At 49.0% G+C, this 22,797-nt stretch overlaps 1 protein-coding gene across 5 annotated transcripts in view; it reads right to left on the bottom strand.

The window, feature by feature from the left end:
• RGS3 (regulator of G protein signaling 3) overlaps nt 1–22,797 on the bottom strand; it is a 230,755-nt gene that overhangs the window by 199,496 nt on the left and 8,462 nt on the right. For 2 of the 5 annotated variants that reach the window (XM_038374581.2, XM_043498553.1), the window contains exon 2: nt 3,116–3,265. In XM_038374581.2, coding sequence (XP_038230509.1) covers nt 3,116–3,265 — 150 coding nt within the window. Of the gene's footprint in view, nt 1–3,115; nt 3,266–3,370; nt 3,405–3,478; nt 3,525–8,694; nt 8,715–22,797 lie in introns of those variants that run through there. The other 3 variants (XM_038374582.2, XM_043498552.1, XM_043498551.1) reach the window with 3 other exon arrangements.

Here is a 22,797-nt window from a genome sequence, read left to right as displayed (position 1 = left end):
GGTTCTATAGCCATATAAATAAGAAGAAAACTAAGAAAGAAGAAGTGGGGCCGCTTAACACTGAGGATGGAGTGGAGGTTAAAGATAATCTAGGTATGGCCCAATATCTAAACAAATACTTTGCCTCAGTCTTTAATAAGGATAATAATAAGAGGATCTTAGGGATAATGGTAGCATGACAAATGGGAATGAGGATATGGAGGTAGATATTACCATATCTGAGGTAGAAGCGAAACTGAAACAGCTTAATGGGACTAAATCGGGGGGCCCAGATAATCTTCATCCAAGAATATTAAAGGAATTGGCACCTGAAATTGCAAGCCCATTAGCAAGAATTTTTAATGAATCTGTAAACTCAGGAGTTGTACCGAATGATTGGAGAATTGCTAATATAGTTCCTATTTTAAGAAGGAAAAAAAAGTGATCCGGGTAACTACAGGCCAGTTAGTTTGACATCTCTAGTATGCAAGGTCCTGGAAAAAATTTTGAAGGAGAAATTAGTTAAGGACATTGAAGTCAATGGTAAATGGGACAAAATACAACATGGTTTTACAAAAGATAGATCGTGCCAAACCAACCTAATCTCCTTTTTTGAAAAGGTAACAGATTTTTTAGATAAAGGAAATGCAGTGGATCTAATTTACCTAGATTTCAGAAAGGCATTTGATACCGTGCCACATGGGGAATTATTAGTTACATTGGAGAAGATGGGGATCAATATGAACATCAAAAGGTGGATAAGGAATTGGTTAAAGGGGAGACTGCAACGGGTCCTACTGAAAGGCGAACTGTCAGGTTGGAGGGAGGTTACCAGTGGAGTTCCTCAGGGATCGGTTTTGGGACCAATCTTATTTAATCTTTTTATTACTGACCTTGGCACAAAAAGTGGGAGTGTGCTAATAAAGTTTGCAGATGATACAAAGCTGGGAGGTATTGCCAATTCGGAGAAGGATCGGGATATTATACAGGAGGATCTGGATGACCTTGTAAACTGGAGTAATAGTAAGAGGATGAAATTTAATAGTGAGAAGTGTAAGGTTATGCATTTAGGGATTAATAACAAGAATTTTAGTTCTAAGTTGGGGACGCATCAATTAGAAGTAACGGAAGAGGAGAAGGACCTTGGAGTATTGGTTGATCATAGGATGACTATGAGCTGCCAATGTGATATGGCTGTGAAAAAAAGCGAATGCGGTTTTGGGATGCATCAGGAGAGGCATTTCCAGTAGGGATAAGGAGGTTTTAGTACCATTATACAAGGCACTGGTGAGACCTCACCTAGAATACTGTGTGCAGTTCTGGTCTCCCATGTTTAAAAGGATGAATTCAAGCTGGAGCAGGTACAGAGAAGGGCTACTAGGATGATCCGAGGAATGGAAAACTTGTCTTATGAAAGGAGACTTAAGGAGCTTGGCTTGTTTAGCCTAACTAAAAGAAGGTTGAGGGGAGATATGATTGCTCTCTATAAATATATCAGAGGGATAAATACAGGAGAGGGAGAGGAATTATTTCAGCTCAGCACCAATGTGGACACAAGAACAAATGGATATAAACTGGCCACCAGCAAGTTTAGACTTGAAATTAGACGAAGGTTTTTAATCATCAGAGGAGTGAAGTTTTGGAATAGCCTCCCAAGGGAAGCAGTGGGGGCAAAAGATCTATCTGGTTTAAGATTCTACTTGATAAGTTTATGGAGGAGATGGTATGATGGGATAATGGGATTTTGGTAAGTAATTGATCTTTAAATATTCAGGGTAAATAGGCCAAATCCCCTGAGATGGGATATTAGATGGATGGGATCTGAGTTACCCAGGAAAGAATTTTCTGTAGTATCTGGCTGGTGAATCTTGCCCATATGCTCAGGGTTTAGCTGACTGCCATATTTGGGGTCGGGAAGGAATTTTCCTCCAGGGCAGATTGGAGAGGCCCTGGAGGTTTTTCGCCTTCCTCTGTAGCATGGGGCATGGTTGACTTGAGGGTGGCTTCTCTGCTCCTTGAAGTCTTTAAACCATGATTTAAGGACTTCAATAGCTCAGACATGGGTGAGGTTTTTGTAGGAGTGGGTGGGTGAGATTCTGTGGCCTGCACTGTGCAGGAGGTCAGACTAGATGATCAGAATGGTCCCTTCTGACCTTAGTATCTATGAATCTATAATGCTTGGTCCAGCCCTGGGCTCCCACTGTGCTTACCCCATATGGCAGGCACAGACTCATCAGGGACAGGGACAGCCAGCTCAGGGGTTCTTCAGCATGACCCTGGCTCTGGCTCGGATCCAGCCCAGCTTGGTAGAAGGTGAAAGCTGACAATCTACAGCCCGACAATTGCTCTGTGCCCATCTCTCAGGAACACCAGCCCATATGGCAATCCTTGCTGGCAACAGCCCAACAGGCCTGGAGTAGGGACTCCCCTCACAGCCCTATAAGAGGTGCCCCCAGATGGGGAGGAGAGGCACCCTGCCGGGGGGGCGGGAGGCTTACCCCAGCCAGGCTGTCACTGCTCAGTGGGTATGGAGAGGAGCAGCCCACCCCTTGTTGTGTCTGTATGGCACTCGGCATTACAAATCCACTGGGGCTCGGGCAGCCTCCCCTGGACAAAACAACTCATCTCCTCCATCTCTGTGCATCCAGCACGGGGTGTCCTATCACCAGCATTCTCACTGCATTGCAAGGTGCAAGGGCACTGGGGAGTGCCTAGCATAGCAGTCCCTTTGGGGGCCAGCAGAGTCCCATAGGAGAGCAAAGCTGCTGGCCTGGACAGTAGTCAGGGCGGCTTCTCCCCAGCTCTGCGGGAGGGAATGATTTCACAGCACCTTCTAGAGGAGGCTGGGATTACGCCTGCCCAGTCTGCTGCCTGCTACTGTGACACCAGACCTGATCTCGCAGGCTGCATGGGCGCTATTTGTCAGCTGGTGGATGCTGCGTGCTCCCCTGGCACTGCACCACCCTGCTGTGCTCACGCTGCTCCATGCTCAGTGATCTCCCCTTCCCCAAAGCAGGCATCCCCCGCAGCCACTCATCCCCCAGCCACACAGCACCTCACTGCACCCACCCAGGGCAGCCCCTGCAGTGCTGAGCGCCCCCTTTCCTCTGGGCAGGGGCCTCCTGCAGTCACCTACCCTTTCCTTTCGCTGTGGAGTGGCTGATCTTCCTCCGCCTGCTCACACGCGCCCCTCTCTGCTTCCTCGGCAAGGATCGGACCACGGCAACCTTCACTGCAGGGGACAGCGCACGCGCCATCTCCATGGTCTGGAAATTCCAGTCCATCCCTGCCAGAGAGAAGACAGCACAGCTGAGAACAGTCTCACTCCGCACATGGCACAGAGCGGTGGCCACATGGTGTGTGCCAGGCTGTGCAGCACCCTCCACCTCACCTTCTCCAGGTACAATCATTCCTCCTGCCCAGCTCTGCTCTGCCCCAGACACCCGCCAGGGCCCATCCCCCCTCTGGATGCATCATGTATAAGGCAATCTCCACTAACCCTCTTCGGCCATCAGTCCAGGAGCTGGGAAGGAGATCACTGCCCACAGGGCTACTCTGTGAGCATGCACTTGACCTGTAACACAGAGCAGCAAGTAGCAGCAGCTCTGTGAACCACGGCAAGGGGCCAACCTGTGAGTTCACCCTTGGTTTAGATGCAGATTTGCCACACAGAGAGGGAATTGTTTCCCACTGATCAGAGTAATTCCCTGTGCCCCCTTGGGACACAGAGCTCATGTATCAGAGTGGTAGCCGAGTTAGTTTGTATCAGCAAAAACAAGGAGTCCTTGAGGCACCTTAGAGACTAACAAATTTATTTGGGCATAAGCTTTCGTGGGCTAGAACCCACTTCATCAGATGCATGGAGTGGAAAATACAGGAGCAGGTATAAATGCATGAAAGGATGGGAGTTGCCTTACCAAGTGTGAGGTCGGTCTAATGAGACAATTCACTTAACAGCAGGATACCAAGGGAGGAAAAATAACTTTTGAAGTGGTAATGAGAGTGGCCCATTACAGATAGTTGACAAGAAGGTGTGAGTAACAGTAGGGGGAAATTAGTACTGGGGAAATTAGGTTTAGGTTTTGTAATGACTCAAACACTCCCAGTCATTATTCAGGCCTAATCTGATGGTGCCCAGTTTGCAAATTAATTCCAGTTCTGCCGTTTCATGTTGGAGTCTGTTTTTGAAGTCTTTTTGTTGAAGAATTGCCACTTTTAGGTCTGTTATTGAGTGGCCAGAGAGACTGAAGTATTCTCCTACTGGTTTTTGAATGTTATGATTCCTGATGTCAGATTTGTTTGTGTCCATTTATTCTTTTGCGTAGAGACTGTCCAATTTGGCCAATGTACCCGGCAGAGGGGCATTGCTGGCACATGATGGTATATATCACATTGGTAGATGTGCAGGTGAACGAGCCCCTGATGGTGTGGCTGATGTGGTTAGGTCCTATGATGGTGTCCCTTGAATAGATATGTGGTCGGAGTTGACACCGGGGTTTGTTGCAGGGTATTGGTTCCTGGGTTGGTGTTTTTCTAGTGTGGTGGTGAATATTTGCTTCAGGATGGGGGGCTGTCTGTAAGCAAGGACTGGCCTGTCTCCCAAGGTCTGTGTGAGTGAGGAATCATCCTTCAGGTTAGGTTGTAGATCCTTGATGATGCGCTGGAGAGGTTTTAGTTGGGGGCTGAAGGTGATGGCTAGTGGTGTTCCATTACTTTCTTTGTTGGGCCTGTCTTGTAGTAGGCGACTTCTGCGTACCCTTCTGGCTCTGTCAATCTGTTTCTTCACTTCACCAGGTGGGTACTGTAGTTTTAAGAACGCTTGATAGAGATTCTGTAGGTGTTTGTCTCTGTCTGAAGGATCGGAGCAAATGCAGTTGTATCTAAGAGCTTGGCTGTAGACAATGGATCATGTGATGTGGTCTGGATGAAAAGCTGGAACCCATAGTTTGAAAAAAAAAAAAAAAGGGGGGGGGGCTTTGCCCCATAGAAGCATGGGATGCATTATTGTATGTGAACTCTGCCTGAGGTAGCAGCAAAGACCAGTTGTTCTGGTGGAGGTTTATATAGCATCGAAGATACTGCTCCACAATCTGGTTGGTTTTCTCCACTTGACCACTTGTCTGATGATAGGCAGAGGAGAAACAAGAGAAGATCCCCAAAATCTGGAGAGCTTCTTGCTAACAGCAGGAGGTAAATTGGTCAGAGACAATGTGCTTCAGGAGGCCATAAAGGAGGATGACTTGTTCCATCAGAGTTCTTTGTCCAAAATTTTGTTATTTTTCTCCATAGGTGTGACTTTCCTGGAATAAAAGGTGCATGGATGTGGCAACTGTTGAGGACCATATCTTTGGGAAAGTAACCAAGCTCCAAGTAACCAAGTTGGAAGTATTTGCTTTGAAGGCCAACATTGTGTCAGGGTGGACCAATATCAGAGCAGTGGTAGGTACAAATTTTACTTGCTCAAAGTAAATTTTACTTGCTCCTTCTGGGCCTTAGACCAGAGGAACCTGGTGTGTTTGCAGAGCAGGTCAGTGTGGGGGTGATCCACTTTGAGAACTTTAGGATGAATCCCTGATAGAAGTTCAAGAATCCCAGGAAACACTGTAGTTTGCAAACATGCTGTGGCGTTACCCATTCGAGGATGGCCTTGCCCTTGCATAGGTCCATTTTGATACCAGAAGGATATAGGATGAACCCTAGAAATTCTACAGAGGACTGCTCAAAGGTGCATTTTTTACTCCTGGGGGATTTCTGCACCACTGCACAATGCAGAATTCTGTAGAAATTAATGTGGGGTTCACAGAATTATCTTTCCCCCACATAGAAATAGGCTGCAGAGATGTTGGCCACCAGTAGGGGCCGCTGGACCTGGCAGAGCCCAGCTTGGAAATAGAAGACAAGGCTGGGAGGAGGCAGGGAGCTGGCGGGTTCCCAGCACACTCTGACGTAAGGAGGTGACATGCAGGAAAATCCGTGCAAGCCTGGGACCCAGCATCAGGCTGTTTCTCCCTCTGGATCCCTGGGCTCTGGAGGGTAGGGTCTGTGAGTGTCTGGCCTGGGGTAGGGGGCTCGCAGCTGGGCTCTGGGAGGAGCAGAGGTGGGTGTGAGTGTCTGGACGGGGGGGGGGAGGTAATGTGGCTGGCCTCTTCAGGGGGGAGCGTCTGGGCCAGGGGGGCCACACAGCTGGGCTCTGGGGGGGGAGGAGGGCAGAGAAACAGGACTGGGTTGTCATAGGGGTTTCTTTAACTCTCTGCTCCTGGGGGAGTTGTGTGTGTCTGTATTGTTACAGACATACTTGCTGACAGGTATTTTGAAATAAATTATCTAAATAATTGATTAATTGGCCTGATTATATAGTGTTAGTTTGACAAATAAAATTTGCAGAATTTGGCAGAATTTTAAAATATTGTGCACAGAATTTTTAATGCTTTGGCACAGAATACCCCAGGAGTAATCAGATTTGTTCCAATATTGGCAAACAACGAATTTTCCATTAAACCTGTTCTTGGGAACAGCTGAACTGTTTAGCTGAAACTTTCCCAAAAAGTTCAACCTGAGCCAGACGAAAAAAAAAGGCTCTTAAACTGGGAAGCATCAGGAAACCGTAGCTAAAGGCATTGCTACCTGTGCTGCCTGTTCTGTAGATCTCAGTAATGAACTGATAAGGTACCAGGAGATGGTGCTCCTGATGATGAGTTCCTAGGCTGTGCAGAACTAATGAAATGTGCACCTGGCAAATGGATTCCTCTGGCAGCTCCTTACCCCAGCTCTTACCTTGGGAAAGGAGACTCTCTCATTCAAGGTATTTTTGTAACGCTTGAGGAACACAGCGTATGTCATGATCTAGCTTCTCCTATCCCAGACCTGACCTCCAGAAACACTAGCCTGGTCATGTTTCAGAGTAGCAGCCGTGTTAGTCTGTATTCGCAAAAAGAAAAGGAGGACTTGTGGCACCTTAGAGACTAACAAATTTATCTGAGCATAAGCTTTCGTGAGCTACATGTAGCTCTGTGCTCTCTGCTTCATGCTGCTTGCCTGCCCAGCTCTAGAAGGGGGGTCAGGAATGATGCTGTCAGCCTGTGTTCTGCTCTCCCTCTCTGGCAGGAAGCATAATCCAGCCTTTGGACAGGACTGCTGATGAGAAAGGAGCTCTTCCCCAGTGGGACTGGGATTTCTGCCCATTCCTACACACAATGCCAGCTCAGTTCTCCTGGAAAAGTGAGCTGTTAATAATGCTTTCCTTTTTCAAACTGCTTTACAAACAAGGGATTCCCCCTCCACGCTCAGCCCTTTCCCAGCACAGGGACTACAACTGCCCAATCAAGCTACAACCAGGGCCAAACTTTCTGTTCGGATGTATATATGCCATGTCTGAGCCTGAACTAGCCGTGCTGTGCACCTACCTTTAGGAGAACCTAGTCAAGGGCTTTATTCATAAATCCACTTTGCCTGCCAGGTCATCGGTTCTCTTTGTTAACAAGAAGATTGCAAGCCTCTGTCTACGTGTGGCCTGTCAGGCCCAGAATCAGGACACCATTAGAAACTGATACCTGCTCCACTAATCCCCAAGCTAAAAGACCACATGAGCACTGCCCAGATATAGACAAAGCTAGACCACCGGAAGGGTGTAAAACCTAGTACTTATTAAAGCTGGGGACAAACAGAAGACTGCCTTTCAAACACATTATAGTCACTTTGACTGACTTGTGATGTCCTTTGGTTTGACAAATGTACCTGTGACATTGAACATTTTATTAATGATGTGCCTCAGGACATTCTGAGCCAATACCTGTATCAGCAATTTTCAATCACAAGTCTGAGGCTCTCTGGGGTGCTGCAAGCAGGTTTCAGGGGGTCCGCCAAGCAAGGCTGGCATTAGACTCACTGGAGCCCTGGGCAAAAAGCCAAAGTCCTGAGCAAGTTAGCTTTGCGGGGCCCCAGGCAGTTGCCCTGCTTGCTATCCCCTAACCCTGACCCTAGCTTTTATACAGGTATGCTGGAACAATTTGTATAGTGGGGGTGCTGAGAGCCATTGAACCGAACTGTAAATCCTGTATGTGATGGAAACCATTTCAAGCCAAGGGTTGTAGAGGCAACCCCCATACCCTTAGTTCCACACCTATGCTTTTATATGCAGAAAAACAGTTGTTCTGGCACAGGTGGGTCGTGAAGTTGAGGGTTGGGGAGGGGCTCAGAAAGAAAAAGGTTGAGAACCCCTGACCTGGATAACATAATTATTTTTTCAGATAATGCTGAACAACACAACACACGTCTATTCCGTCTTGAAGAGACAAGGCCAACACAGCATCTGTGCTAAATTAGAAAAATTACTCCTGGGGTATTCTGTGCCAAAAAATTAAAAATTCTGTGCACAATATTTTGAAATTATGCAGATTTTGTCAAAATAACACTATATAATCAGGCCAGTTTCAATTATTTTGATAATTTATTTCAAAATACCTGTCAGCAAGTATGTCCGATAATAATACAGACACATATACAAATTCCCCCAGGAGTAGAGAGTTAAAGAAACTCTTATAACAACCCAGTTGCTGCTTCTCTGCCCCCTTTCCCCCCCCAGAGCCCAGCCAGGGGGCAGACACTCACCCCACTCTCCCCATAGAGGCCAGATGTGGGCCCCCTCCCCCGGTCCAGACACTTACACCCCCTACTCCCCACAGCCCAGTTGTGCCCCCACCCAGCCCAGACACTCACAGACTCTCTCCTTCTAGAGCCCAGGGATCCAGAGGGAAAAGCAGCCTGATGCTGGGTCTCAGGCTTACATGGATTTTCCTGCATGCCACTGCCTGTTTCCTTTAGAGCATGCTGGGAACTGCAGCTGCTGGCAACCCTCCAGTTCCCTTCCTCTGCCCCAAGCCTTGTTTTCTATTTGCAAGCGGGGCTCTGCTGGGTCCAGTGGCCCCTAGAGGTGGCCAACATCTCTGCAGCCTATTTCTGTGGGCGGGGGAAGGAAATTCTGTGCACCCAACCTTAGTATCTGCAAAATTCTGCATTGAGCAGTGGCACAGAATTCCCCCAGGAGTAAAATCTTAGAAACGAGTTGAGAAGCTCTAGCACCAACTTGCTTTGGAACAGGGGCTTGCAATTTGTCAGGGGGGGGTTGCCCTAAAATTGCAGTTTTCACCTGCTCAGTAGAAACTTGCTAGAATTTGGCAGCTAAATTCTCTGAAAATTCTCTCTGCACTGAGCATGCTCCAGCCCCTCACAACTCCTATGCATGACTGGTCTCGCATGCACCATCCCCACAGAGGAAGTGAGCGTGCAAATCCCAGAGTTGCAGGGGATGAGCAGGACTTTCCCTGACAGGGATCATTGGGGTCAGCCAGAGGAACAGAGGGCAGGGAGCCTGTGTCTCCAGTTGTTTCAGTGGAGTGGAAGGATGAAGCTGCCAAACTCCAATACAGAGGGATAAGAAATGACAGGGGAGAGATGCACGGCAGCGGGACAGGAGCAGGAGCCTGGAGGGAAGGAGAAACTGGGGGTTAGGATCTGGGACGGGGCAAGGGGCAGGAGCAGAGGGAGCAGAAGGCAGGAGGGACAGGAATAAGAAAGGGGGAGGGCAGGAGGCAGGGGAAGGCTGTATCATAATGCACACGCAGCAGGGGCAGAGATATGGCTGCTGTAAATCTAGCATTTCCTATCTTTGAACTGCTTGACTTTGCCCCCTAAAGAGCATCCTGTGCTGTTGTGCTGAGGAATGCCCAGCAGCACCTGCCAGACTCACCCGATGGCCCAGGAGTATATGCAACACTGCCCTGGGTGTTGCTTGGCAAAGCTCTACCTGGGAAGCCCTTGGTTTTCATAGATTCCAAAGCCAGAAGAACCACTGTGATCAGCTAGTCTGAATGCCTGTGTTATGCAGACCAGAGACCTAACCCCAAATAATCCCTGGAGCAGAGCTTTTAGAAAAACATCACGTCTTGATTTCAAAATTGTCAGTGATGGAGAATCTACCACGACCCTTGGTAAATTGATCCAGTGGTTAATTACCCTCCCTGTTAAAAATTTACACCTTATTTCTAGTCAGAATTTATATAGCTGCAACTTCCAGCCATTGGATCATGTTCATAGAATCATAGAATATCAGGGTTGGAAGGGGGACCCCAGGAGGTCATCTAGTCCCACCCCCTGCTCAAAACAGGATCAGTCCCCAACTAAATCATCCCAGCCAGGGCTTTCTCAAGCCTGACCTTAAAAACCTCAAAGAAAAAAGATTCCACCACCTCCCTAGGTAACGCACTCCAGTGTTTCACCACCCTCCTAGTGAAAAAGTTTTTCCTAATATCCAACCTAAACCTCCCCCACAGCAACTTGAGACCATTACTCCTTGTTCTGTCATCTGCTACCACTGAGAACAGTCTAGATCCATCCTCTTTAGAACCCTCTTTCAGGTAGTTGAAAGCAGCTATCAAATCCTCCTCATTCTTCTCTTCCGCAGACTAAACAATCCCAGTTCCCTCAGTCTCTCCTCAGAAGTCATGTGTTCCAGTCCCCTAATCATTTTTGTTGCCCTCCATTGGACACTTTCCAATTTTTTCACATCCTTCTTGTAGTATGGGGCCCAAAACTGGACACAGTACTCCAGATGAGGCCTCACCAATGTCAAATAGAGGGGAATGATCACATCCCTCAATCTGCTGGCAATGCCCCTACTTATACAGCCCAAAATGCCATTGGCCTTCTTGGCAACCAGGGCAGATCTTGTTAGACCTTTGTCTGCTAGACTGAAGGGCCTGTTATGAAATATGTTCCCTATGTAGGTACGTATAGACTGTGATCACGTCGCCCCTTGACCTTCCCTTTGCTAAGCTCCTTGGGGGCTCCTTGAGTCTATCACTATAAGGCAGGTTTTCTAACAGACAAAGTAGGAACAGGTTGACATCTCTGCAAGGGGACCAAGAGCAACCCCTAGGATCTGATGGTGATGTGTTCTGTTCCATGACAGATATAAAGGCACAGTTCTGACTCCCTGCGGTCATTACACAGCTACTTATGTGGCCCCCAGCTCTGCAGTCTCTTAGCACCTCACAATCTTTAACGTTTTCCATCTCAGCACTCCTGTCCCCCATGGCACAAATGGGAACTGAACCACAGAGAGGCTAAGTGGCTGGCCCAGGGTCACACATGGAGTCTGTGGCAGATCAGGGACTTGCACCTGTATGCTGTTGGGCAGGTTAACTGCTCCAAGGCTCAGTTCCCCAGCGGGACAATGAGGAGAACAGCAGAGTTCAGTAAAGACTGGGAGGTGCTCAGATGCCCGGGTGAGTGCGGGGGGGCTCACCCAAGAAGCTCTTCAGTTCCCCTGTGAGAAGGTATAACTGCCAGAAGCCAGGCCTCTGTATCCCTCAGAGCAGCATTTCTCCATAGGGCCCACAGAGAGCAATCAGGGGTGCGAGGCATTGGCACATAAAGCAAAGGTTGTCTGGTTCTGCCCCCCACCCCTGCAGACGCTCAGCACACACACGAAATATCCTGGCGTCATCGTGGGAAGGGAAGGCTACACAGTTTGGGATTAAGGGGTTGCCCACCTGGGGAGGGTGAGGCGTAGGCCCACGATCCGTGTTACGAACCCCTGGGGTGTCCTCACAGTCACATGTGCCCCTCACCCGGACTCTGCACTGCACTGATTGCAGCAGGGTGTTTGGGGCCCTCAGCGCCACTCATTTCACTTTGGACAGAGGAACTCCCACAGATGAAGAGCATCCAGCTCTGGTCCTGCAGCATGCTGCGACGCTACTGCCCCACTCTTCACTGAGGTTGAAAGCTACTGACCCAAGTGATCCATCCCGGGCAGGCCAGGCTCAACCGAGCAGCCTCTGTGTCCTACTAGGCTTCGAAAGGGGAACAAGGGCAGCCTGTGTTCAGAAGGCAGGGGAGCGCTAGATGCTGGGACCACCAGGAGGGTTTGCCTGAGAGACTCCAATACAGAAGAAAGCCATGAAATCCAAACTCCAGAGCTCAGACACCAGGGACTCCTCCCGCTCTGAGCCACAGGGCTCCTGCTGAGTCCCAGCCCTGCACGTTGCCTCAGCCACACCTGAGTCTTTGGCAAGGCAGACAGCTCCAGGCAAAGCAGGGCATCTGGGCTCCGAGCAGAGCCTGCACTCGTGCAGCCAGACAGACCCATCCACCTCAATGGCTGCAGGACCAGCAGGGCCCAGTTTGGCCCTTACTTTTTCCTAACTCCCTCTGAGGAAGAAACGTCCTGCAAGATACTGTGCGGAGAGTAAAGCAATGTGCGTGTGTGCCTCTGTATGTGTGCGCGCCTGTGTGTGCCTGTGTGTGTGGGTGCGTGTGCATGCACCTGTGTGTGCCTCTGTGCCTGTGGATATGCCTCTGTGTGTGTGCATGTGTGCATCTCTGTGTGTGCCTGTGTGTGTGCACGCATGCCTCTGTGTGTGTGCGTGCACCTGTGTCTGTATATGTGCCTGTGTGTGCGTTAGTGCATGTCCAGCACCTACTGCAGTGGGGCCCTGATTCGAACTGAAGCTTGGAGGCCCTGCAAAAAGTCGTGCCCCCTCATTCAGCCCTGGTCAGGTGCGCAGGCCGAGAGGCGACTCCACAGCAGCCACTTGGAAGGGACATTTGCCTGGTAGCAAACTGGCCTTTCCCCAGGAATTTGTTTGATCTCGTTGGGAACAGGCACTGTCTCCATCTCAGCCCGGCTGCATTTTCACATGCTAGCCCTAGAAACGGGGGTTTCGGCTCCAAACCTGGAAAACCAGCAGGCCAACAGCAGCAGAGTAGATGCCAAGTCACCAAGCAAGGGAAAGCACGAGAGACGCTGACCCCAACGGCTGGCTATTGTACTGCCGCTGTAAATCACTGCCTTTGGGGTGAGGAGACAATACAGACACTGCCCCATTATTCTGCACCAGCCCCTGAACAAAGAGCTCAGCTTTGTTTGGACTGGTCTCCCTCCCGCTTCACGCAGCTACATGGGAGCATGGCGGGGAGGGGGCCCAGCCGAGTGACACGATGGAGCTGCTGGAGGTACTGACAGACACAAGCACCCTGCAGAACACGCTGATGACACATGGAATGCTCAGCAAGATGCTGGGTCCAGGTTTAAAAGGGTCTTTGAACCTCCAGTGTGAGTGGTTAGTTTCCTCTTCATCCCCTACCAGGGACACAAAGGAAGGGGCAGAAACCCCAAGCTGGGCACAAGGACTAGGACATACGCCCCTCAGAGCAACAGCCTAAGAGCAATTCAAGCACGAGGCCAGGCTTCCAATCCAGTCGAGTCATTTTCCTATTCGCTAAGAGCAATTCTGATCTGTCCTGTACCCAGAGCCGAGCCGCACTACCCAAACATGATGCCGAAAACCAGGAGCCAGCTCTGCTACCTGCCCAGTGAATGGGCAAGGGAGGAGCGAGAAACAGCAGGCCAGACTCAGCACCCAGCCTCTCTCAAACTCTGACCCCCTCTTCCCAGCCGTCTCCATCCACAAGCTGGGGCGGGGGGGGGGAAGGTGCAGGGACCCTGACAAAGGCATTATTTGTTCTTTAATTGAGGCTTATTTATTTAGAAACTGAGTGGCCATGGGGCCCAGGCTGTAAATAAATGGCCACGTGTAAGCAATCACTGGTAACTATTTGAAAAAGGCAGAAATGGCTTCAGGACCTGGGTAAAATCAGACCCCTGGAGACCATTGGGTTAGTTCTGTTTTTAGAGAAGCCCAGTTTTTAAGCAGATCCCACTTGCCCTCCTTTTCACACCGCACCCAGTCAGATGTGACAACAACAAAGGGTATGTCTATACTGGCATAGTTACAGCGCTGCTCAGAGAGCGCTGAAGGGAAACTGCTGTTGTGCGTTCACACTGTCAGCTGCCTGCACAATAGCATGTTCACACTTGCGGCACTTGCAGTGGTATTTGGAATGGTGCACTCTGGGCAGCTATCCCTCAGAGCACGTCTTTCTCTTCTTTGCATGGTACCAAGTATCAGGGGGTAGCCGTGTTAGTCTGTCAACAATGAGGAGTCCGGTGGCACCTTAAAGACTAACAGATTTATTTGGGCATAAGCTTCCGTGCGTAAAAATCCCACTTCTTCAGATGCATGGAGTGAAAATTACAGATACAGACATAAATATACTGGTACATTGACTTCCTGAGGAAACAACAATCCATCGATGATCTTCTTGAAAACACCATCCTAGCCACTATGGATGTAGAAGCCTCTACACCAACATTCCACACAAAGATGGACTACAAGCCGTCAGGAACAGTATTCCCGCTAATGTCACGGCAAACCTGGTGGCTGAACTTTGTGACTTTGTCCTCACTCATAACTATTTCACATTTCGGGACAACGTATACCTACAAATCAGCGGCACTGCTATGGGTACCCGCATGGCCCCACAGAATGCCAAAATTTTTATGGCGGACTTAGAACAACGCTTCCCCAGCTCTCGTCCCCTAATGCCCCTACTCTACTTGCACTATATTGATGACATCTTCATCATCTAGACCCATGGAAAAGAAGCCCTTGAGGAATTCCACCATGATTTCAACAATTTCCATCCCACCATCAACCTCAGCCTGGACCAGTCCACACAAGAGATCCACTTCCTGGACACTACGGTGCTAATAAGCGATAGTCAAATAAATACCACCCTATACCGGAAAGCTACTGACCGCTATACTTACCTACATGCCTCCAGTTTTCATCCAGACCACACCACACGATCCATTGTCTACAGCCAAGCTCTACAATACAACTGCATTTGCTCCAACCCCTCAGACAGAGACAAACACCTACAAGATCCCTATCAAGCATTCTTACAACTACAATACCCACCTGCTGAAGTGAAGAAACAGATTGACAGAGCCAGAAGCTTACCCAGAAGTCACCTACTACAGGACAGGCCCAACAAAGAAAATAACAGAACGCCACTAGCCATCACCTTCAGCCCCCAACTAAAACCTCTCCAACGCATCATCAAGGATCTACAACCTATCCTGAAGGACGACCCATCACTCTCACAGATCTTGGGAGACAGGCCAGTCCTTGCTTACAGACAGCCCCCCAACCTGAAGCAAATACTCACTAGCAACTACACACCACACAACAAAAACACTAACCCAGGAACCTATCCTTGCAACAAAGCCCATTGCCAACTGTGTCCACATATCTATTCAAGGGACACCATCATAGGGCCTAATCACATCAGCCACACTATCAGAGGCTCATTCACCTGCGCATCTACCAATGTGATATATGCCATCATGTGCCAACAATGCCCCTCTGCCATGTACATTGGCCAAACTGGACAGTCTCTACGTAAAAGAATAAATGGATACAAATCAGACGTCAAAAATTATAACATTCAAAAACCAGTTGGAGAACACTTCAATCTCTTTGGTCACTCAATTACAGACCTAAGAGTGGCTATTCTTCAACAAAAAACTTCAAAAACAGACTCCAACGAGAGACTGCTGAATTGGAATTAGTTTGCAAACTGGATATAATTAACTCAGGTTTGAATAAAGACTGGGAGTGGATGGGTCATTACACAAAGTAAAACTATTTCCCCTTGTTTATTTCCTCCCCTACCGTTCTTGTCAACTGCTGGAAATGGCCCACCTTGATTATCACTACAACCCCTCCCCCCTGTCCCCACTCTCCTCCTGGTAATAGCTCTCCTTTCCTGATCACTCTTGTTACAGTCTGTATGGTAACACCCATTGTTTCATGTTCTCTGTGTATATAAAATCTCCCCACTATATTTTCCACTGTATGCATCCGATGAAGTGAGCTGTAGCTCATGAAAGCTTAAGATCTAATACATTTGTTAGTCTCTAAGGTGCCACATTACTCCTTTTCTTTTTGAAGAGAAGGGAGTTACCTTACAGTGGAGAACCAGTGTAAACAAGGCCAGTTTAGTCAGGATGGATGTGGTCCACTCCCAATAATAAGGTAACTCCCTTCTCTTCATGTCCCAGTATATTTATGCCTGCATTTGTAATTTTCACTCCATGCATCTGAAGAATGGAGAATGGTTTTTTACCCATGAAAGCTTATACCCAAATAAATCTGTTAGTCTTTAAGGTGCCACCGGACTCCTTGTTGTTTCCTTCTCTTCTGCCACTAAGAGTTGTGGGAAGGTGGAGAGGGTCGTGGGGCATCCTGGGTCCTGTCCCAATACCCCATGATGGATTGCTTCACATCCCAGAAATCCCTGTGTTTCCATCCCCATTTGGCACCATCTTTCAAATGTTTGTGTACTGTGCGCCCTGCCTCCTCGGGCTGCAGGAATGGATCCCGCTCTGCTGACTAGGATGCTGCTCACTCTGACCAACACATCACGAGTGGCAGTGAAGTTATTCCTTAAACTACAAAGACAAGAGGAGTGTGACATTGATCTCGCCACGCGTAGTTGCTATGACACGAGATTGTTTGTGGCATTCAAGGGGGTGCTAACTACAGTGGAACGCCACTTTTGGGCTCAGGAAACAAGCACTGAGTGGTAGGATCACATCATGATGCACGACTGGGATGAGGAGCAGTGGCTGCAGAACTTTCGGATAAGGAAAGCCACATTCATGGGACTGTGTGATGAGCTCGCCCCAGCCCTGCGGCGCAATGATACGAGAATGAGAGCTGCCCTGTCATTGGAGAAACGCGTGGCGATTGCACTATGGAAGCTGGCTACTCCAGACTGCTACCAATCGGTCGCTAACCAGTTTGGAGTGGGAAAATCAACCATTGAACTCATGTTGACAGAACTGTGCAGGGCCATTAATCGCATCCTACTCAGTAAGCCCGTGACTCTGGCAACATGCATTGTGGATGGCTTTGCACAAATGGGCTTCCCTAACTGTGGAGGGGCGATAGATAGCACGCACATTCCAATTCTGGCACCAGACCACCTAGCCACTGAGTACATTAATTGCAAGGGGTATTCCTCTATGGTTCTCCCGGTGCTTGTGGATCACCGTGGGCATTTCATGGACATTAACGCAGGCTGATCCGGAAAGGTGCAGGACACACGCATCTTTCGGAACACTAGCCTGTTCAGGAAGCTGCAAGCCGGGACTTTCTTCCCAGACCAGAAGATCACCACAGGGGAAGTTGAAATGCCCACAGTGATTCTGGGAGACCCTGCCTACCCCTTAATGCTGTGACTTATGAAGCCATACACAGGGCACCTTGCCAGCAGCAAGGTGCAGTTCAATAACAGGCTGAGCAAGTGCAAAATGACTGTGGAGTGTGCTTTTGGCCGTTTAAAGGCCCACTGGCACTGCCTGTATGGGAAGCTGGATCTGGCCACTGACAATATTCCCATGCTTATAGCCGTGTGCTGTACGCTCCATAATATTTGTGAAGGGAAGGGTGAAAGCTTCACTCAGGGCTGGACCACTGAGGCTCAGTGCTTGGAAGCTGAATTTGAATAGCCAGACACCAGGGCTATTAGAGGGGCGCAGCGCGGGGCCATAAGGATCAGGGATGCCTTGAAGCAGCAATTTGAAGCTGAAAGCCACTAATATTTGTTGCTATGCTTGGGAGTGCAGTGCTTGTAATGGTAGGAGGTGATTGTGACTGGTGCAGACAATGCACTATGAAGGTTTAAGAAAATTGCCTGTTGCTTTGTAGGACTCTGTTTGCTTTCAACCAAAACAATTATTTTGTTAAAAAACAACAACCAGAGGAGAGAGACAAACAAAAAAACACATCAGCACTGTGGGGGGTTGGTGGAAGGGAGGGTCTCCAGGAGGAGGTGGGATCCCAGAACAGTTAAAGATTTGTGTATGTCAAGGTATCAGAGGCCCGGATCCACCAATGTTCGAGTCCGGGTTTCTCCCTCGGCCCTACCTGCTGTCCCCACACGCCTCCCCAGGCATGTTCCCCAGCCCACCTGCTGCCCCCAGGCAATTTAAAAAGGCCTGGGGGCTCCCAGCCACCCCTGCCACCACCAGCAGCACAGTGGGGCTAAGGCGACTTCCTGCCCGGCCTCGCTCCGCACCACTCCTGGAAGCGGCCGGAATGGCCCTACCTCCCCAGGGGTGGCTCTGTGCATTGCCCCAACCCAAGCGCCGACCCTGCAGCTCACATTGGCTGGGAACTGCTGTCAATGGGAGCTGCAGGGGCGATGCCTAAAGGCAGCGGTGCACGGAGACTCCTTGCCACCCCCCGCCTGGAAGCCACTGCCAGAGGGGTGTGCGGGTCGTTTTCGGGAGCTGCCCAAGGGTAAGCGCTGCACCTGTCCCCCGCTCCCACACCCTAACCCCCTGCCCCAGCCCAGAGACCACACCCTGCACCCAAACTCCCTCCCAGAGCCTAAGGCAGGTGTATGTATGTGTGGAAAGGTGGGACTTGGACCCGTTCTGGGCACCACCAAAAATTATACAAACCTGCCGCCCCTGTCTGTAGTTAGACATACAGAGCCTCTCTTCCCAGCAGGGAGCCTTTCTCCAGAGCTTTTAATCTCCAGAATACATGCACTCATAGCCAGCAATACACGCAGCTGGGAAGCTGAGACCACTGCCTGTCACGTTGACCTGTATTCTCATTGTTTTGTGTACTCCACTCTCTGGCTAGTTGTATTCACTTGTCTTTGTTGTCAGTGTTGTTGTTTGTTTTGTTTAAGACATAGATTGTGAACTCTGTGGAGCAGGGGCCATCTCTGTGCTCTGTATTGGTGCAGCGCCCAACAGCCTGGCAGGCGCCACCCACACAAACGAGGCCATGAGCCACAAGAGGCAGCGATTCTCTATCACTCAGAGATGGGGGGGGAGTGTCACAGGCACTGCTCAGATACCAGCATGATCACCTGGCCAAATTCCAACAGTCTCTTCCAAACCCCTGAGGTGCTAGAGCTGTTTAAAACCAAGTCAGACTAAAGGTTTGTATCCAACCAGCACCACCATCTCAAGGCTGACCAAACCCATTGGAATGACCACACTGTCCAAAAGCATTCAGCTCGAGGCAGTCCCCAGACAGCATGCGTTTTAGCTCAGCAGGTTAACGCTTGTCTGAGTTATCAGCAACTGAAAACTGAAAACAGGAGATTAGAATGGGAAGTGTCAGGCAGCCTCACTGACCCTGCTCCTCCAGCCATTGCAGCTGTCTGATGGGTTGTGTGAATGAACTGGAGGAGTCAAGTCCCTTTCTTAGGGGCAGATATCCTAGGACAAGGCCACTCAGCAGGGAGGCCAGAGACTGGGGCTGAGATCCTGGCCCCATTGAAGTTCATGGGAAGGTTGCCACTGACTTCAATAAGGCCATAGACACTGAAGTACTTTCTCCTCAGCCAGACAGGATTGGGTACTTCAGTCGGGAGGAGTTTGCATTGCTACCGTAATATAGTGAGGTAAGAGTTTCAGTCTCCAGCGCTCTGAATAAGGCACCCTTCAGATATTAGTCACACTTCACTTTAGCAATTCCAGAATGAAGGGCAGCAGCTAAAGCTGAGGACTCCCAGACTGCTGTGTGCACTGGCTGATTTCACTCTTGTCTTAGCCCAGGGGTGTTGGTGGCTCCAATTTTGCCATCAGCAGCATCGACATGTTTCATTACCATTCTCAAGAAACCCCATGGGTTCACACCAAGCATCACACTGCAACTAACCAGCATTCAATAGTGCATCTAGGAACAGCTGTATCCCTCCTGCCCCAGCCCCGACAACGAGCTTGGAGGTCTCAGCTTATTGTCTTCCATGCACACTTGTCCAGTTTGCAAGCAAAACTATCAACGGACAATGTGATGTGGCTCAGCCTATAGGGAACGTAAGCCCTGAGCTGTGCAGTTAGGTTGGGGAGGGCTGAGCTGGCATAAGGTCTGCATGAAACTCTTCTGGGCTCTGGAATTCCACCAACTGAGGGCAAAGCTGCCATCCCGAGAGCGCTTAGCCAGACAGCTACATGCCCCAGACAGCTTTGCAGCACGGTGGGGTCCAGAATGTCCCTTCTTTGCCCTGGCTCTGTCAAATGTGCATTATTTGGTCTCCTGCTTGGGTGAGTCAGCGGCTCCCCCCAGTCAGAGCAATTTACACCCAAAGAGAAGACGATGTTTACCTCACATGCCGCTGCCAGTACCCTAGAAACTCCTCGGTCTCAGACAGAGCCTCCTCCCTCCATTTTTTACTGCAAAACTTTTTTTAAGAGGAAAAAGAAAGGAAGAACGGGACAGTCACAAAAGGGCACTGGCTCTTAAAGCAGACTGCCTAGCAGCTTTCGAAGGGGGGATCATGTCAGAAGGGGCCCCAGCCCAACCAACCCAATAAATAACAAGTCAGGAAATAGTTGCTGTGGAGACGCCAAGGAAACGAAAATCAAGTCATCTAGGTCCTAAGCACCCTCAGCTCAGTGGAAATTATGAGTGATTAATGCCTTTGAAAATCAGGCTCAAGGTATCTCCAATTCAGCATCCAGGAACCAAGGGACCCCAAATCATCAGCCCTTTCCTAAACTCTGTCTGTCAGCACCTGGCAAGATCAGGCCCATGCAACCAGACAGCACAAAATGCTGTGGAAGAAACCTGAAACCATATTGTGTTGGTTCCAGTCGTGCATGGCGCGAAGCCTCTTCCAGGCCCCTTGCAGTGGGAACTGGAGACACCTCCCCTTTGCACCCCCTTGCCCCAAACACCATTAATTTTGAAATCTATGGAATCATCGGGGCACCTGCTTAGTAATAATTAACAGGAATCCAGTCAGAGGCATCGATGCAGCAAACCAGCTCCATACTGTTCAGTTCTAGTAGCCCCGTGCTGGGTATTTTCCACCAACAACAAAGAGGTTTCCTAACACATGGAGAGCAGCCAGAAGGGAGAAGCCTAGTCATGTCATTAACTTGAACAGCCTGCCCACCTCTTCTCAACGTGAACTTTAGCACTGAAGACCACCCAGACTAACTAGCAAAATCTAGCCAGAGCACTTTCCACTTCCCTGCTTGATGTCTCTAGCGTGACATCTGCCCTGCAGTTCTGAACCAGGAATGTTATGCCTTAGCACAGGCCCCACAAGGCAGTGCAAAGAAAGAGAAGAAAAATGGCATGAACACTTTCAGCACTAGGAGTTTGCAATCATTTCCCGATTTAGCTGCCCAGAGCCTTTGACCAAGGCAGCCCCTCTGGAGTCCCTCTGCTTCCACTTCCAGAGGCAGGAAAGCCACCGTGGGGTGAGGAGCGTTTAAGTGTGGGGAGGGGACAAATGTGTCTTTCTCTGCTCCTGTCCCAGGAGCCCATTTGGATAATTTAATCCCTTGGGCACTGAAATTAACCTTCATTTTACATTAACTTCCACAGTGACCTGTACATTCCACTCTCACTGTGCGGGTTAATGAGTTTCCTTTCAGATTTATTCAAAAGTGTTTATTTACAGAGTTTGCATGGTAAATTCGGTAGTTCCCCAGCAGTAGGTATTTACTTGCTTTGGTTGGAATATGTAAGTCTAACCACAACTGAGTTAGGGTGGTTCTGTGGTTTCATAGAATCACAGAATATCAGGGTTGGAAGGGACCTCAGATGGTCATCCAGTCCAACCCCCTGCTCAAAGCAGGACCAATCCCCAATTTTTGCCCCGATCCCTAAATGGCCCCCTCAAGGATTGAACTCACAACCCTGGGTTTAGCAGGCCAATGCTCAAAACACTGAGCTATCGCTCTCCCCTTAAGTTTTGTTTCACTGGAACACTCAATCTCAGTAGCTTTACAGTGCCTCATTTGAAGGCCTTATTTTTAAAGCTTCTTGCTCTGGTGACAAACAGTTTTGTTGTAAATTTCAGTTCCAGATTGAAACCATTTCCCCTTTCCTCTCTGTTTTATGCCTAAATTATTTGTTATAACATCTCTGTTAGGATGGGAGGCAACTCAGGTATTCTTAGGCCATGTTTACATTACCATTTGTGTCAGTAAAACTTATGTCACTCAAAGACATGAAAGAAACACCCCACGAGGGTTGTGGATTTTGCCAGCATAAATGGTAGCATGCACAGCACTGTATTGGTGGGAGAGCGTCTTCTGCTGACATAGCTACCTGCTCACTGAGGTAGTTTTATGTCAACCAAAGCACTCTCTCTCCTTTTGGCATAGAGTGGCTAAATGAGCAATCTTACAGCCGCTCGGCTATGCATCTGTAAGCTCACTAGTGTAGATGTGGCCAGTGACTCTGAAGAAACAGAGACATGTCCAAAATCACATGGCAAATCAGCATTTTCTAGTGTCTGATTCCTAGTCCTGTGCTCAGACTGCTAGGCAGTTTTTCAGATGTTTTTGGTTTGACAACTTTGCAGCTTCATGGAATGTATTTTCTCTGTGTTCCTAATTCCCATGGCTGACATGATTTCCTATAATACTGGAATAATCCAATATTTCCTACAATCCTGCAGCAACATTTGCACAGATCCTGTGTCCCCATGGAGCTCCCTTGCAGTTGTAGGATTGGGGCCTTTGAACCGAATCCTCTTGACTCAAAAGTTCCTCCGTGTGCAAGGATACTACAGGCTAAAATAAGCTTTTGAAGTTTGCCATGATTAGAAACAAAATCTGGCTACATTAATTGATCGATTGAGTGGAGAATCCATCTGATGTTCCAACAGAAAAGGGATTTCTAGCTGCAGAGAGGGTCCTTGGTTCTTCTGTAAGGGAAGAAAGAACTTTCCAGAATGACTGAATTATGCCAACTATGCTAGATTCACAAAAACTGCTGCAGCCACAGCAGGACACCATGCCCAAAGCTGGGCTAGATACGAAACCTTCTGCTCTCCTTCAGTGTACATACAGAGAACGTATCAGGTCCCCAAATCCCCACTCACAGTTCAAACACTGCAGGGAACTAGATAGTGCAAAAACACCAT

The sequence above is a fragment of the Dermochelys coriacea genome, chromosome 16 (genome assembly GCF_009764565.3).
Source record: "Dermochelys coriacea isolate rDerCor1 chromosome 16, rDerCor1.pri.v4, whole genome shotgun sequence".
NCBI lineage: Eukaryota > Metazoa > Chordata > Testudines > Dermochelyidae > Dermochelys > Dermochelys coriacea.
The sequence above is the reverse complement of the archived record's forward strand: the minus strand, read 5'-3'. Positions and strand labels throughout refer to the sequence as shown.